General features: G+C 40.8%; 1 protein-coding gene across 1 annotated transcript; it reads left to right on the top strand.

Moving 5' to 3' along the window:
- Window positions 11,012-14,190, top strand: LOC109847286. The gene is made up of 8 exons (XM_020416523.1): window positions 11,012-11,300; window positions 11,484-12,149; window positions 12,227-12,400; window positions 12,497-12,556; window positions 12,630-12,827; window positions 12,909-13,151; window positions 13,228-13,377; window positions 13,448-14,190. The coding sequence occupies exons 1-8, from the start codon at window positions 11,012-11,014 to the stop codon at window positions 14,188-14,190; spliced, it is 2,523 nt and encodes an 840-aa protein (XP_020272112.1).

Genomic DNA, 17,758 nt, shown 5'->3' with positions numbered 1-17,758 from the left:
TATATATATATATATAAAGAGAGAAATGGGTATGCTTGGTACCAAGCAAAAAATTTGTGCTTGATAGTGAAGTGTCTCATTCTCATTCACTCATTCAAATGGGGGACCACATTCACATGAGTTGGGCAGTGGATGAGAATGTGACATCTTACTACGAAGCATAATTTTTGTGCTTGGTACCAAGCATAATTATTTTTCTCATATATTAATTGGTATCCTTCACAATGAGGGGGGTTATCTTCTTGACAATTATGTGACACAATCCCCATCATGTGAAATTCTCTCTCCTACTTTATTCTCTCTCATTTACATGGTGGGGATTGTGCCACATTATTGTCAATGAGGAAAATCCCCTCCTTGATAATGATACCCATTAATCGTTCTCTCTTACTGTGTTTGTGATCTCACTTACTGTGTCTAATAAGCTCCTCCTGATGTCATAAATGTCGGGACGAGGATGTGGTCGAGATAGAACTCGTACCCGGTGAGCTGGGCAAGCAGAGCCCGAGCCACAGCAGGCTCCACAGTATTTGATCGATCCTATAGCGTCGTTTGCAGCAAGATTTTACAGCACTCGAGGAACAAGTGGCGAATCAGATTCTACCAGTAGCACCACCACCTGTGGTTCCACCACCAGTGATTCCAGCTATACCTATCGTAGAGGAGTCTCCAGAGGATACACCAGGAGTTAAACCACCCCTAGTTGCCGACAGAGCCGCAGAGCAGGAGACTTAGCCCACAAGTGGAAGGAAGACGTGGCGAATATTCTCGATCTACTTGACATTGATTCGGTGCAGAAGCAGAGATTGGCAGCTGTCAGCCTTAAGGGTGATGCCGGAGGATGGTATAGGCTTCAATTCACCCCAGAACACCAGATGGTACTCACTTGGGAAGATTTTATTTACTTTTTCGATGAGCAGTACATCTCTCCCGCGGCAAGGGCCGAGAAGGAGCTAGAGCTATCTAGACCGGAGTAAGGAGACATGATCATAGATAACTATGAGAGCAGATTTATGAGTTTACTTTGCTTCATAGGCATGTGGCAGACCATAGAGCGTCAGACTCGGATGTTTCTTATGGGTCTTTGACCAAGCCTTCGCCACTACCTCGTCTCTAGACAATTTCGTTCAGTGCGAGAAGTAGTTAACCTCGTTATTTCACATGAGACAGAGACTGCAATCTTTCAGAAGAATAAGGAAGGAACCTCTAAAGCAGGACAACATGGTGATAAAGGCAAGGGTAAGAGATCTTTTGTAGGACCCGGAGGACCCTAGCAGATGGGCAAGGATTCGCAACACCAGCAGTAAGGACCAAATAAGAAGGGGTCACAACAGGATTCAAGAGCACCTTAGCAGAGCAAAATTCAGGATGCTTGTTACAACTGCAACAAGATCAGACATAGGGAAAAGGATTGTCGCAGTACACCAGCAAGAGGCTAGTAGGGTAGGGGCCAAGGCCAACAGCAGGGCCGTGGACATAGCCAGCAGTAGCAGAGTCATGATAGGATCAGCAGCCATAGGGCCGCGGATATGGCCATCAGTAGAGGATTGAGGCGTTACCGACCATTCCGAGGATTGAGGGGCTAGCAGGACAGATCCACGTCATCCAGGAGATACCTCAGGGACAAATAGTCTCATAAGTTCCACCAGTTTTAGCATAGCAGTCTTCAGCCACCGATAGGGTTTATACAATCACACTTCACGACCATGGTGCGAGTGAAGCCATAGTGGAAGGTAGTTTCTTAGTGAACTTCTTCGCAGCTCGGATCTTGTTCGATTCCGAGATTCTCATTCCTTTATTTCTCATACCTTCATGGATAGGCTTCAGCTAGTTGCACGTCCCTTAGATGTACCATTATCAGTCTCCACTCCTTTAGGCAAGGTGTCCCTATTAAAGAGTATCTGTAGGAGAGGTGTTATCAGTTTAGATGAGTTCGAGTTTATCATCGACTTGATTGTCTTGCACATGATGGATTTCGATGTTATTCTTGGTATGAGTTGGCTATTATCCTACCATGTTAGTATCAACTGTTTTGCTAAAACAGTCAGCTTGTGCCATCCGATGGGTCTGAATTGATTGTAGCGACCTCACAGGTTAACCAGTTTGCGAAGTCATTTCTGGCGTACATCAAGGAAGTGATGCCGAGAGATCAGAGTGTCGATTTATGCAAGACTAGAACCTTCCCTCAAAATTTCTGGCGTACATGTCTAAAACCTTCCCTCAAAATTTCATAATTTTTAGAGTTGATTTACTCTTTTTAATTGATTTTACAAAGTCAGATACACAAAATTCCAGAATCTGTCAAAAACAGAAACTGACTGTGAACAGTACGGTCGACCGCTACAGTCGACCGTGCTACAATGTGGTCGACCACCATGGTCGATCGTATGTAGTCCAGAGAGCTGTTTTACAGTTTTGCTTCTCGCGGTCGACAGTCATGGTCGACCGCCGAAGTTACCGTTACCGTTGCACAGTAACGATAACTTGCTGATTTTTGTTTTTTAGTGGGTTTTTGGGGTTTTTTGGGTTGTTTTCTTCTACACTATATATACCCCTTTGCCATAACTATTTTCATCACCAAGAAAGAGTTTTAAACAAGTTTTAAAAGAGATTAAAAGTTTGTTTAGTTTGTTTTAAGTTTGGGGTTTTTGTTTACAAAGGATGAAGCTTGCGTTGTCAATTGAGGGATTCATCCTCAATCTTCTTCATCCTCTCCTTTGTGTTTATAGAGAAGTTTTTCTAACTCTTTTTTCTAGCAATTTTATTATTGATTTTCATATTCTTATTATTGCTAGTTTGCTAATTGAGTTAGATCTTATTTCACTCAATGTTTACACACACCCACTTGAGCTTATTGTATTTTCATACATAGTATATTTGGGTTGGTGAGAGTTGTAATAATTGAGTGTGTGCTTTAATTGAGTTCTCGTCTTGTATTAGAGAACAAATCATTTGTTGTTATTTGAGAGTGTTGTAGAGTTTTCGGTTAGCTAGAAAACCATATTGTGAGGTGTGGAGTGTAGACGTCGATCGGTGACCGTTGAAAACCGATACTGTGAGGTGTAAACGTTATTCGGATGAGCATAGAAAACCTGGTTGTGATAGTGGATTTCTCACCAGGAGTGGGGAGCAGAGACGTAGGACGGAAGGTCCGAACTCCGTGATCATATTGTGTGTTTGCATTGTTTATTTACACTTTCACTCTTATCTTGTTTATGTTTATTTCAGCCTTGTGTTAATTTATATATCCTTGCATATATTACCTCTTTTCTAGGATATATCTCTTTATTCATATTGCTTATTCTTGCTTATAACTCTTGTATATCTATCTTGTAAGAATATATTTGTATTAGTTTTAATTGGCATAAAATCAGATTAGATTAGCTTAAGACCTTAATCACCCCCCCCCCCTCCAGGGTCTAATAATTGGTATCAGAGCTTGGTGCTCTTTGATTTAAGGTCTAATCGCCTTGAGTTAAAGATCCAAGTTATCTTTTTATGCTAATCTTGTTTTGATTGCATTTGTATCTTGCTTGCATATTTTTACAAATTATGGATATGAATGATGTATCTTGTTTAGGCTATGATTCTAGTATTGCTCCTAAATTCAATGTTTTCCCCTATGCTCAATGGTGTTTTAGATTCAAAATATTTGTTCAATCTAAAAATATTGATTTATGGGTTGTGTTACTACAACTAGTGAGGTGTGGAGTGTACAAATTTCTTATATTATTTCTACTGTTGCGTATTATCGGTTGTGTTACTACAACTAGTATGTTTTAATGTGTAGATAATTTTCACATAATTATTTAATTTATTTCGTGACTATTATTATTTTAATTTTTTTCTAAACCCTAATTTCTACAACTAGTACGTTTTAATGTGTAGATAATTTTTTTTTTCTAAACTCTTATTATAGATTTTTAAGTATTAATTCTGTCTAGTTGTATGAAATTGTTACTCAGATGTTATGAATTCTTCTGATTGTTATACTCTAGTGGTGGATTTCATTTTGATTTGTTAGATTTCCAATTGCACGTTTTTTATCGTTTCGGTTATCGTATCGTTTTTGCTTTGGTTTTTTGATCGTTCTATCATTCCTTGCGGGATATTGCCGTGTACCATGCATGCTGACGTACACCTATTTTTTCTGGTGTACGTCAGACTTAGAAGAAGAACAGATCCAGCTTGGAGACAAGCCAGAGCCAGAATATTCTCAGCAGGAGTACCTAGCGGACGGAGCAGAACAAGAAACTGAATCTTACTTATTCCTTTCAGTTTATTTTTGCAGCGCTTTCATTTCCTTTTGAACAGTGTATTTTGTATCTCTTTAGTATTCATTTGTTCGGTTTTGTAATAAGGGCATGTTTGACCCGTATTTTTATGTCTTGGATGATATTCACTTGTGATATGGATTATTTTATTCTGAGTTTGTCTATTATATTCTTGTTAACTGTAATCAGGGACCTATGACTTCACATTGTATTTATTTCTCGACACTTAGCGTATTAGATTGAGGATAAATGTATATTTTTATTTATTCTCCTTAATCTAATACGTCGCGGGCTTGTTCACGTTCCGATTCTCGGGTATTTTGAAAAGCGGGGCGTGACATAACTTAAGCTCAAGTGGTTGTGTGTGAAAGATAACAAGTAATATAAACTTAATTGAAATCTAGCTTATAAAAATGATAAACAAAACTTATAAATAACTAGAGATTGAGTTTAAGAAATCTTCTCTGAAAATAAGAGTGAAAGAGATGAGATTGAAGCCCAAACACGAAAAGATGATCTCTTCTTCCTCTTGTGAAAATCACTTCATATAAACAAACTTGAAACCCAAACTTAAACCAAACTTAAACACCCTTAAACTAATTTTTAAAACCCTCTTGGTGGTTGAAAATAGTTATGATAAAGGGGTATATATAGGGTAGAAGAAGTCAGCCGAAGAAAACACCAAAAACACATAAAAACAATAAAATAAACAAAATCTGAAAAATAGTCGTTACTGTGCAATGACTAGTTTATAAGTCGACTTACGATAGGGTATAAGTCGACTTATGTCTTATGAGTCGACTTGTATAAGTTATAAGTCAACTCAGCACACGAAAACAACAAACTGCACAACAGATCATTGGTCGACTTGTAAAATTCATAAGTCGACTTATCATATATAAGTCGACTTGATTGGAGTATAAGTCGACTCAGCAGATGAAAACTGCATTTTCCAGAATAGTTCATAAGTCGACTTGCTACAGTACATAAGTCGACTTATAAACATGCACAGACATTGTTCGTGTTTAAAAACTGAGTTTTGAAGTGCCTTTAAAAATAGCAAATCAATTTTAAAAAATGTAAAACTTTGAAAAATGATTATAAACATATAATAGAATATGTTAGAAAAATAATTTCTCAAATTACATTTCTCATTTGTGAAAACTCATCTGTTTTGCAAAAACATGCACGAACATGAACTTATTAAAACTTCATTTTAATGAAATTATTTCAATCACATATAAACATGAAACAAATATGTGTGTATATAATTACATTCATTTGTTTCATATTTATGTGGCTAAACACATTATTTCCAAAAATAAAAATAATAAATATGAAATGTGTATGTATGTATATAAATATAACTAATAGTTTCATATTTATTTAAACTTGAAAGTTATAAGACCAAAATGTGTATGTGTGCAATATTTGATCTTTAAGCATTAACACACAATGTATAAACTACTAGACTAAATATACCCAAGATATTGATCTTCAATAAAGCTCGTCTTGGTTGCGGATGAAGCTTGATCTTGAATTTAACTTTGAATTGCAAATGGCTTCATTCCGATATTCCTTCCATCCTCCAATGGATATGATCGTGTAGGCGCAATCCAACCAACCTCCAACATCGATGTTTTTCTAGAATATCTAACAAGAAAACACAAACACTAGACAAATGATGTTAGGGATTATTTGTAAATCATCATCAAAATAAAGGTACTAACAACCTCCCCCTTTTTGACGATGACAAACAATCTACACAAGGAGATATGCATGATACTAAATGAATATGTAAATCATCATGCATAAAACCAAAGAAATATATACTCATAATAGACATGTTTCTCCCCCTTTGTCAACATCAAAATGAGGGGAAAAAATAAAAGATAAAAGAGCGTAAGCTCCCCCTACAAATTAGCATAAGTGAGTATAAAAACAATAAAATAAATAGGAAAGTCTCCCCTATCAAAAAGCCTCATAGAATATATGAAATGAATACTAAGGCAAACATATGAGCAAGCATAGATGAAGAACATGCTAATTATAACTCACATTCAAAAAGGTCATAAGAACACATATTGATATGTCATTATAAAAATAGTGTCTGAAGCATAGGTTTGAAAACAAAACGTAATAAAAAAAATATAGATTTATGTAATCAAGAGGATGAAAAACATTTTTCAAATGAAGACAAGATATGAGAACCATGAAAATCATGACAACCATGAAAGTCCAAATGAAAAACAAATCAATCAAATAAAATCATAAATCAATCAAATAAAAATAATATATGCAATTACAAATCATGATCAAAAGAAACTATGAATCACGATTTAAACCATAATCACACAAAAATAAATTAATATCGATTTTTGTCATATTCGACAAAAAGACAAGAGAGGTAACCATATCAAATCTTTGAGGTTGTTTCAACACAAACAAAACTTTAGCACCCGGTAAGCATGATATGATAATAAATATCCAATAAATCTGGGGGATTGCTCAAACATAAGCCTCTCATAAAAAATAAAGCCAATAAAAATTTATAATGTATAATGAAAAACAAAATATTGACTTTAAAAGATTTTTTTTAATTTTAAAAAAAATTCAAAAACATGTTTTTCAAAATAAAAAAATAAAAGCACTAAAAATTTGATTTTAAAAATCAAAAATATTTTAGCACCCAAATACTTTTGGTGCCCATGGATTTAGGGATATGACCATTATCATTTAAGCTCAAAGCCTTAGGGTTATGAACCCATGTTTTCAACGAAAGTTGCTTCCATTGTCGATTCTATTAAACTTTGATTTGTTTATAAGAAATTACAATGAAAATAAACGAAAATACAACTCTCGAGAAAATAACACAGAAATTGTTTATTAACTCCTGTTTTTGTGGGACTTTGCCTGTGCCGTGAGTGCTTTGACTCGTGGACCACCGATTCACATATCGTGAGGGTGTTTAAGGATCATTCCTTCATTTATCGAACTAGGGATTTGAAAGCGAGTATCTTATCGATGTAAGATATTCACTCTTCCAAAGATCAAGTCTGAGCTTAGATCGATGTAAGATATTCACTCTTCCAAAGATCAAGTCTGAGCTTAGATCTCTAGGAATCACCGAATGATACTTGTCAAAGGGTGAAAGTTCTCCTTAGATCTCTAGGAATCACCGAATGATACTTGTCAAAGGGTGAAAGTTCTCTCTTTCTGCCTCAAAATTACCAAAAGCTCAAGTCTCTTCTGCTCCAAAACTGCTCTCTGTCCTTTATTTCGTGTCTAGGGAGGTATTTATAGGGGTAAGAGTGCACAACAGTTGAAATGGGGGCGAAATAACTGACTGGGTGCCTGTTCTTTGGCCGCTACAGTCGACACTGCCGTGGCTATTAGCACGGCAGTGTGGACTACCGCGGCCAAAGAGGCAGTTACCAGCACGTTTCATCGTGCTTGAAACCGTTCTCCCACGACCTTTAACCACCTTTTTCGTGGTTTAACTGCTTGTACACGTCAGCACACGTTCTATTTCTGATATGCTGCCACGTGGGCTTCAAAAAATCATCATACAACTGTCTTGTAACTGCTACAACACCCCTTGTAATAGCCGCTACACCCTAGGCTGCCGCGTCTTAGCCGCGGCACCATGAGTTGCCGCGCCTTAGCCGTGGCACTAAGTGCTGTCTATTGGTGTGTACATGTTGTCTCACTTCCTTTGAATGATTCCCTCTGATTAAGAAGATGGCGTTTATCGTTGTTTCTTTGTCTTGAGTAGTATTTGGATGTCTGTAAGTATTTTTTAACGCCTACAGATACCCCCTCCAAAGTATCTCAGACTCATCATTTTTTGGAGAGGAGGCTGGGACACTTTGGATATGATAAGTTTTCTTTGCAATTTCTTCAGTACTTTGTTGAGGAAGTTGCGTAACATAGTCTATGGATGGCTTCAATTCTTGATTTTTTTATCTTTTAGCCTATTCAGTGCTTTGTAGAATAGCTAAAATTCCTCCGGTATTGCGTTTATCGCGTGACCATTGTCGAAGTCTTGAATTTGAACTGCCGTCGAAGAATAGAGAAATAGTTTATACTCATATACTCTATTGGAGTGTTCGGGAAATAGTTTAACCTCATACACCCGTTGGGAGGTTCAAGGAGATGCAGTTTATACTCATATACTTATCGGAGTGTTCAAGTATGTATTCCAGATACAGCAGGAGATGTATGTGTTCAAACACCCCAGGGATCATCGCGTATGCATGGTGCTCCCACATTTCCGAGTGGACTGTGGTACATTAACTGCCGTGCCAGCCTCTACTACCACGCTTGAGCGCGATAGTATATACTGCCGCACTCGAACGCGACAGTGTTGAGTGCCGCGCAGAGCTTCGGCCAGTCGGGTTTATAAGACTGATTTGGGCTGTTTCGGGTCATTCTTCCCCGCTTCTTTGAGTTCGAAACTCTTCAAATACCCTATATAAAGTGACCTTTGGCTCTTCTCCTCCTCACAGCTTCTTATTTGGGTGATTCCCCTTTGCATGAGATCTAGGGTTTTTGTTGGTTTTTCTTGATTTCGAGCTTTCCCTTCCGTTTTCTCATCTTTCAAGTTCGGTTCCTTCTATCCTCTGGTAAAACCGAGCCCATCCCTTGTATTTCATGTTTATTTTGCTATTTAATTCGAGATCTCATCTCTAAACCCTAACTTTCCTTATTCCTAGGTTGATTTCACCATGTCTCCCAAGAAAGCTCGTGCTCCCAAGGGTAAATCTGCAGTCCCCGCATCTGAGGAGACGGAGGCCGCTGCCACTTCGTTCGGAGGTAATTTTTCAACTTTTCCTCCATTCAAAATTACTGCTTTTCGCTCGTATAACCTCGCTTGCCCCCTTTGAGGGGCATCCGGGAAGAGTTGACATCCTCCTCCGAGGGGATTGACGCTGCAAAATACATATCTTGTTTAATCAAGATGTGTACCACGACCAAAATACCAATTTGGCTCAAACTCATGATTTTTTGAGGTTTGGACTCGCTGTTCAGTTACCGCGGTAGCTCGTACTGCCATGCCTGAGCGCGGCAGTGTATGCTGCCGCGGTAATGCACGGTAGCAACCACTGTCGCGGCTACTAAGTGCGGGGGTTTCGCTATGTTTAGCCTTGCCATTCAACTATTTTCCAACTTTTCTCTACAGTCCCTTTTCCCTCTATGGTCTTTTCTGATAGAGAAGACCCAGGCCAGAGTGGTAACCTTCATGCCTCCTTCAACGGCGACTTCCTGGTTAGAGAAGCCCGTCAATTTAGTGAAGGTTGTGATGATAGCGTTCCTGAGTTAGTTCGTGAAGGAGGTCGTCGCACTATGCGAGCATTGCTGACTGACTCATCTTTAACTCCAATTCGCGATTCCACCGAACCGTTGAAGAAGCCTGATTACTTGTTCGGGGATTCGATTGAAGACCCAGATAATCTTTGACGTGGTCCCGAAATTTGGTTGAATCAGCACGAAGGTGATTTTCTATTCCTTCCCCCATTCCCTCGACAATGTTCAATTCTGCAATTATGGAATTTGGCCATTCCGAGGAAGATGTCATGGCACTTGACAGATGACCATGAACGCATTCATTGCAGGTTCGTTGGTAAAGATGTCAGCGCTCCTGGCTCCAGTGGTAGGCATACTATTCGCGGCCTTCATCTGGGGATACTTGGACCAGATAGTGGGCCTCAAAATGTGCTGATGATAAGGGCCAACACGGTTAAGAATAGGCTTGCTCGGGTCGGCAGAGAATTCCCCCTTCCGAACACGGTTAAGAATAGGCTTGCTCGGGTCGGCAGAGAATTCCCCCTTCCGAAGTTCAGATGTTACGGGTGAGTTCATTCTCTTCCAGACAAATGGTGGACTAGGATGACCAACTATGTACTTAATCGTTGGGATCAGGAGTTAATGAACTCAGGGTTATATGTTCCAATCCGAGCCAGCATGCATGGTCTTCCAGTAAGTGTAGATCATTTTCTCGCCCTGTTCGAGTCTTATAATCCGGAGACCAATACATTTCTTACTAAGTATGGAGAGTTAGGGCTTCCACTCCATAAAATGATGAAAGTATCTGGATTGCCATTGGGGAATACTCCTTACCAAGAATATTTTCCAAACAACCGTCAACTTATGAAGATGAAGAAGGCTGGCTCTCCACTTATGACATTCTCTGGGAATTAACTTATCATTACCAGATAGTGATAGCCAGGATCGAGGTGAAGAGTAAGAAGGCAGCTCGGGTCAGTCTAAAGCAGTTCGCTGACTACTTATTCCAGAATCTCGAGAGCCCGACCGGTGAAGCTGTCTGTGAATCACCTATTCTGACCCCTTCTGATGTTAATAGGCTGATTACGAAGATTAATGCCCAGTCTTATAGAACTGAATCATCTGAAGGTGGCTTTCTTAGGGGTACAAAATTCAGTACTTTCTTATGGCAATCCACAAAGAGAATGAGGCCTGAGACCCTCCTTTCCGGCTACCTGGCCATATGGTTAAAGAAATGTGTAGTGCCGCATCAGTCTTCCGAGGCGCTTCCTCTTGAGGTTCTCCTTCCCGCCGTGTAATTAGCCATCGGAGGTAGATTATCTTTACTCTCCGCCATGATTGCCGACCTCCACAGCGGTTTACGTAACCTGGCTAACACCTTTACCAAAGTGGATGCCGAGCCTTCGACTAAGATTCCCCTGTCGAGTGTTGAATTGCCATACACATACTTAATGGCGTGGCTGGTCCTCCATCGAACAGACATGATGTCAGCACCTGACGTGTCCGATCCAGAAATTCCTTTGCTACAGCTCTTGGAAGGATGTAAATTGCTGAATCCTTCTCGACAATGGCCTGACAGGGCGAGGCAGTTTAAGAATGCCAAGTGCTGGGAATTTTATAAGTATTTCCCTCGGTTTTCTGGTGCATATAATGACACACTCATTGATGAAGAGATGCCTGGGACCAACAGGACCTCCCTCAACATGGGTAGTTTCCACTGGCTTATGAACATCCGACCAGGTTACAATGTTTTCCGGTTGAGGAACCTATGCAGGATCGAGCCTTATTTTCCTTGCCGGTTTGCGCGATAATTCGGCTACGATCAATTATAGGTCGGGAATCCCAATAAATGGTTGATAACCTGCGGAGGTCTTATCGATGGAGTGCGATCCTAGTTCTGGAATGTTGCTGGTTGTACTGAAGCTCAATTTAGCTTGCCTGTCGCTGAGCCTGATCTCCACATGACATTTGTTTATTGCCGGTGGATTTTAGCCGCTAACACTCCTGTTACGAAGAAGAAGATTTTCGAACTGGAATCCGAGGCTGTGGTTCGGAGAATTGTATCTAAAAAGGGAAAGGAGCCCGCTACGTCTTCCTGCAAAGGAAAACAAGCAATTGATTCCGAAGAGAGTGATGACTTCGAAACATCCAGTGAGGAGGATGAAACTAGAGATGAAGCAGAGGCTGATGTCCCTCTTTCTCCCGTGGCTCACAGGACTCATCGAGCTTCTTCACCCCGATCACCCGGTGCTCCTTCTAAGGATATCCGAATGAGAGAGAAGAATATTCCTTTATCGTCTTCTAACAAGATGACCGTCAGATGGCCCGCTTTTGAAGAAGAAGAAGAAGAAGAGGAAGATGTCACCCCACTTGTTGGCAGAAAGAGGTCCCGACCTCTTGCTTCTTCCGAGGCTCAATCCTGCCCTGTTCAAGGGTCTGAATTGCGCACCAAATTTCGGCATGAAAGCTCTGAAGTTCCTCGAGATTCTCGTGTTTCGAAGAGGATTAAGAAGATGGCTCATCGACAACGTCAACTTCCCCTGTTGCTTGAAGAGGAGTTTACTCAGGATCTTCCGGTTGATCAAGGGGGTAAGGTTTCATTCTTATCTCCTTTTCACTATCTTATCCTTGAACATAGCATCTTATTTATTCTTTTGCTATTGCAGCTGAACCAGAAGAGGAAGGAGAAATCATGCCCGAACCTTCTTCTCCGGGTTTAATGGATGTTGACGAATCCAGCTTCACTCAGCAAGTACACAGAGCGATGAGTGAAGAACCCCTCAACGTGGACACTGCCCCTCCTCCGGTTACTACATCGACCTCGCCAACCGCCGACACAGGTACATATGTTTTTTCATTTGGGGGGCATTTCCGAGAGATAAGTGAATCGGAACATGTTCCTCTCCTACTAACTTGTGCGCTTTATCATCTTTTAGTTAAACTAAAGGAGGTGAGTGCGGGTAGTAGTGCTGCTGATCCCGCCACCGTCATTGAAGGTGACCTTAATTTTATTTGCTTTGATCCCTTCATGTTCTTGCATATTTATTGACGGATTTTTCTGCTCAATAGACATTCTTGCTAACGAGCCGAGAGATCAAGAACTTACCCATGATATGGGTATCGGAGATTTCAACGAACATGATTTCAATCTTGATATTTCTGAAGATGAACACCAGAAAATCTCCGATATACTGTCAGCTCCGGCTCCGACCGCTACTGCAGGACCAACAACTAGAGTTGATTCAGCTGAAGTAGGCACATCAGAAGGTATGTACTTTCAGACTCGAGTCTTCAATTAAGCTTTTATTTCCTATCTTTTAATGACTAGAATAAGAAATTTAAATGTAGGACCAATGAATGAAGTTGATGCGTCTACTGTCATTGGCGAATGTGATCAACCTGAAGGTTTGGGTTTCCTGCTCTTGACAGGTCCTCCAGCTAAAGTTGAACCATTAATTACTATTCCTCTGACCTCTGATATTGTCGAAGCTGAACCTGTTGTAACTTCCGATCCGACTCCAATGGTTCATGAAGTTGGAGGGTCGAAGACTACCGTGGAAGAGCAACCTCCTGCCACTCCGGCTCAACTTGGTACGTCTCCTCTTTGATATGCTTTGAAGTTGGATCTATACTTGTAGAGTGTTTATTCATCCTTTTTCATTTATAGAACTTGTTCCTCAAGAATTTGTCGATCTGGATCCGAAGCCATCGGGGGCTTCAGGTGAACAATCGTCTGGTGTAGTGAATCAACCGACAAGCGTTATTCCTGAACAAATCCCTGTTGTTATAGAGACCATTACAACCTCAACAAGCCAAGGTAACTCAGTTGTGAAGTCTTCCAGCGAGCGTACATACTTTTGTACTTATCCCCTTTATTCTCTTTGCAGCTCTTTCTTCATCATTGTCCGAGCGTATTCAAGCTTTATTGGCAGATGAAGATCCGGACAAAGCTGTCATTTATGCTGACGTCCAAAGTTTCGTCCTTTTCTTAAACATCATGGTTGATCGAATTCTCCTTAAAGGTTCACTTTTCGAACATTTTAGGAAATCTCTCGATCGCCATGTATCAGGAATTCGAGAACACGGATGCACTGAATTATCTGACTCGATCGAAGCTTATTTATCTAACCTTAAACAAAACGTCGAACATCTGCAGAATCTTCGTGTTAGTGGTGCGCCTTCTTATATTGCTCCTCGAATGGACTTGAGGTTGCAGGCATGGCGTGATTCTCAGAAATCTGCTGAGTCCGAACTTCAAAGGCTGCAAACCCGCATTGATCAACTTAAGGAGAGCGTTGCTAAGAAAGCACAGATCAAGGTTGACCTGTATCGTGATTTAGAGTCGAGTCAAGTGGAGATAGCTCGGTTACAGGAGCAACTTGTGAAAGCTAGGGACACTCATGAAATTTTGAAATCCGATCTGGCGGAGGTAACCCGAGCCGAGGTGGATCTGCTTCGACAGTTGAATCTTCAAGGCAAGATTTTTGCTGATAAAATGCAAGAGGTCGCCAACATTCGAAGCATGGATGAAGAAAATTTTAAAGCCAACTTGATACCCGAGCTCGAACTAGCTTATGTAACAGAGCTCTCCCAATTAGAGGACCAAATTCGTCATTACAAACTATTGTAATTTTGGGGACATACATTTCTTTTTATGCTGTTTTGTTTGAACTCTTTTGGTTAGTATAGTGAACTTTTTGCTCATTGATATTTTAATTGTGGTTACTCATTCTTGTTTAGAATAAATAGCCATAATACTCATAGAATTTTTGGCAAATCCTCAGCCATCAACGGGTTTGATATGCCTTTACCGATTACCGTTTGAATCGGGCTAGTATGTGAATTATCTAAGTTCATTTCACATTGTATGGTGTAAATTTGATTTCCCGAAAACAGGGAGTTTCGTTTGTATTAATAAGAAAGCTTATTACAAAACAGGGAGTTTCGTTTGTATTAATAAGAAAGCTTATTACAAACTAATAATCAAATGTTTACAACAGAAACAGAGGGAATGCCCTCTTTGTTTTGTGTGGGGACTTTAGGTGGCTATAGGATGCTTCGCTCGATGCTCGTGTCGAGTCTGCTTCCCTTGGACCGTTCGATCGAGGTTGCTGGAGAGCTTTAGTTCGCAGTAGAAGCTCGAATCGATGGAGTTCGGGTCTGCTTAGTTCGCCGGCGATCGGAGCTCAGAACTAGGCAGTGGTGCTGTAATGCAAGGATCTGCTAACAGCTTGGTCTCAATTACTTTTCTCCAAGTTTTGCGACCTCCTCTCCAGTGTGCTGGAAGGGGTTTTTAAATGGAAGAAGGACAGCTTGACTACTCCTTGAATTATGGGATGTGACCATACATTGTCCAGGGGTGTCTTGTTGTTCATTCGTACCGTCAGTGGTCATTCGAAGGGCTGCGTTCTGCATCATGCTACATAAGAGTGGGAAAGCCCCTCATCGTATGCGTAACAGCGGCTGTCAGATGCTTGCGTGGATCTGACCAACCACCGAGCACCGGCGGCTCTCGTCCCCTCGTTCGGACAACTAGGTGAGTCCACATTTATGAGGGCGCAGGCTGCTTTGACACCTGTCTGCTCACTTGTTCGGCGGGCCTGGAGTGCCGTGCCTTCTCTCTTCAGGTCAGGAGAGGCGGGAAAGCGTGTTCCTGGTACTCGAGTGGGTTTGGACAGTTCGCCGAACGCCGGCGGATTCGTCTCCCGACTTAGATAGCCGATGTGAGTCGCATTTATGACTGTTCAGGTCGACTCGACACCTGTCCAGTCCTCTGCGCTGCAAGTACTGTGAGCGGCCGCCTGGCGGTCTTAGAGTACTGTGCCCTCTCCCTTCAGGCCGAGAGAGGTGGGAAAGCCTATCTCTGTACGTGGGGTAGCGGATACCCAGCTGTACTGACGGCCTGGAGGTTTGCAGGCGGATTCGACTTTGGACTCGGGCAGGCGAGTCGCGTGAAAGGCGAATTTCCGCTATTCCAATTGATCTCAACTCGTGCAGGCGAGCCGATCATTCAGGCGAATCTGGAACCAAGTACATTTGACGTCCACACGATTTAGGCCCGTGCTAGAGAACTGAGCGTGCGAGTTCTTGAATTTCCTGTAAGCCCATGGAGGTATTTTTTACCGTCTACACACATATAATGTTACGCTAAAAGAATTAAACTCTTTTAGACTTTGAACTACAATGTTGAATATGTAGGCTACATGTGTTAGATGTAGGCTTATCTCTAATAAGGGATAGAGATAATATCCCCCATGCGTAAATGGCATGGCTTTTGAAATGCAAATAGGTCACATTTTCTATGCGGGAAAATGAACCCAAAATTATGAGGAAAGAATTGGGTATTCTATCTTTCAATATCTTGTTTGTTGGTAGAGATAAACCCTAGAATCGGATAGGAATAATTTCATATTTCATCTCCTGGTCTCTTGTTTGTTGGTAGAGATAAACCCAAAATTGGAGAGGAAGAATTTTATATTCTGTCTCCTGGTCTCTTGTTTGTTGGTAGAGATAAACACAAAATTGGAGAGGAAGAATTTTATATTCTATCTCCTATTGCAAAAGAAACTCAAAATGGGATCTCTACTTAGAGAATCTGGACTGGTTTGAATAATCCTAACTGTCATAAGGTTTGATTATTCAATTCAAAAGTGGATCTTTCGTTCACAAAATGAATCGAAAAGAGATTTTGATTGTGGTCCTAATTGTAGTAAGGTTTGACCCAGTGAGAGTTTTGAGACGATCCTAACTGTATGAAAGTTTGATCGCTCGATTTGTGGGCCTCTCGTTCGTTGAAGGAATCGAGAGGGGATTTTGGCTTTGGTCCTAACTGTTTAAAGGTTTGACCAAATGAGGGTTTGAGACGATCCTAACTGTTTAAAGGTTTGATCGTTTAGTTTGGGGACCTCTCGTTCATAGAAGGAATCGAGAGGGGGTTTTAGCTTTGGTCCTAACTATAGTAAGGTTTGACCAAATGAAAGGTGGGAGTTTGAATGATTTTAATCCATGACGGATTTTGGTGTACCCTTCATTGATCGATTTGATCGATGAGGGGTTTTGTGAGGAAAGATTAACTGTTTACAGATTTGAATCTCATCTCAACCAAAACTATAAAAGAACTTCGTGATAATAAAAAACATATTATTTGAAAGATCAGTTTCATATTTAGAACAGTTAATTGATCTCGGGTTATCCCAAAATATCCTATACAGGATTCTCTAGGAACTTACCGTTCTGCATAGGTTATCCTGAACATATTACGGATAATATTTTTTCAGGAACTTCCCATCTATTGGCATCATCAATTTACTACCATCTTGGGTAATCAGGCGGTAAGCACCGTTTGAATAGACTGTTTCTATCACAAATGGTCCTTCCCATTTGGGTTCGAATTTTCCTTTCTTCTTGGAGTTAAGGATCATAGGCCGTCTTTCAGCTAGGACCAAATCTCCTTCTTTAAAACTCCATTGTCGAACCTTTTTGTCGAAAGCTCGGGAAATTCTGGCTTGGTAGAACTCAATGTGTTGTTGAGCTTCTAAGCGCTTTTCATCAAGCATCTCGAGTTCTTCGAGACGTTTCTGATGTTGTTCTTCGGTTGTCATCTGGGTTGCGAGAGCAATCCTAAGAGATGGAATTTGTATTTCCAATGGAAGAACGACTTCACATCCGTATACCAACGAATACGGGGTCGCTCCCGTTGGTGTACGTACCGTGGTACGATAGGCCCATAGAGCCGCGTCGAGCTTGTCATCCCAATCTCGCTTATTCGTTTTCACGAGTTTTGACAAGAGCTTTATGATTGTTTTATTGAATGCTTCAGCCAATCCATTTGCTGTGGGATTATAAGTTGTCGACGAAATGTCCTAAATTTTGAACTTCTCGCAAAACTTGATAAAGGCGTTGCTGATGAATTGAGGACCATTGTCATGTATGATTCATCTTGGGATACCATGCCGGTAGATGACATGGTGTTTGATGAATGCAATAACGTTACTCGTTTTAACTTCTTTGAGTGGAATCGCTTCAGCCCATTTGGAGAAGTAGTCGATAATTGCTAAGATGAACCGATCACCTTTGACTGACGGGGGATTTATAGGACCAACAATATCCATTCTCCAGGTCTCAAACGGCCATGACGTTGCTGACGGGTGTAGATGCTCTGGAGGCATGTGCATATAATTTGCATGTAATTAACATAA

This window comes from Asparagus officinalis, chromosome 7 (assembly GCF_001876935.1).
Source record: "Asparagus officinalis chromosome 7, Aspof.V1, whole genome shotgun sequence".
Taxonomy (NCBI): Eukaryota; Viridiplantae; Streptophyta; class Magnoliopsida; order Asparagales; family Asparagaceae; genus Asparagus; species Asparagus officinalis.
The sequence above is the reverse complement of the archived record's forward strand: the minus strand, read 5'-3'. Positions and strand labels throughout refer to the sequence as shown.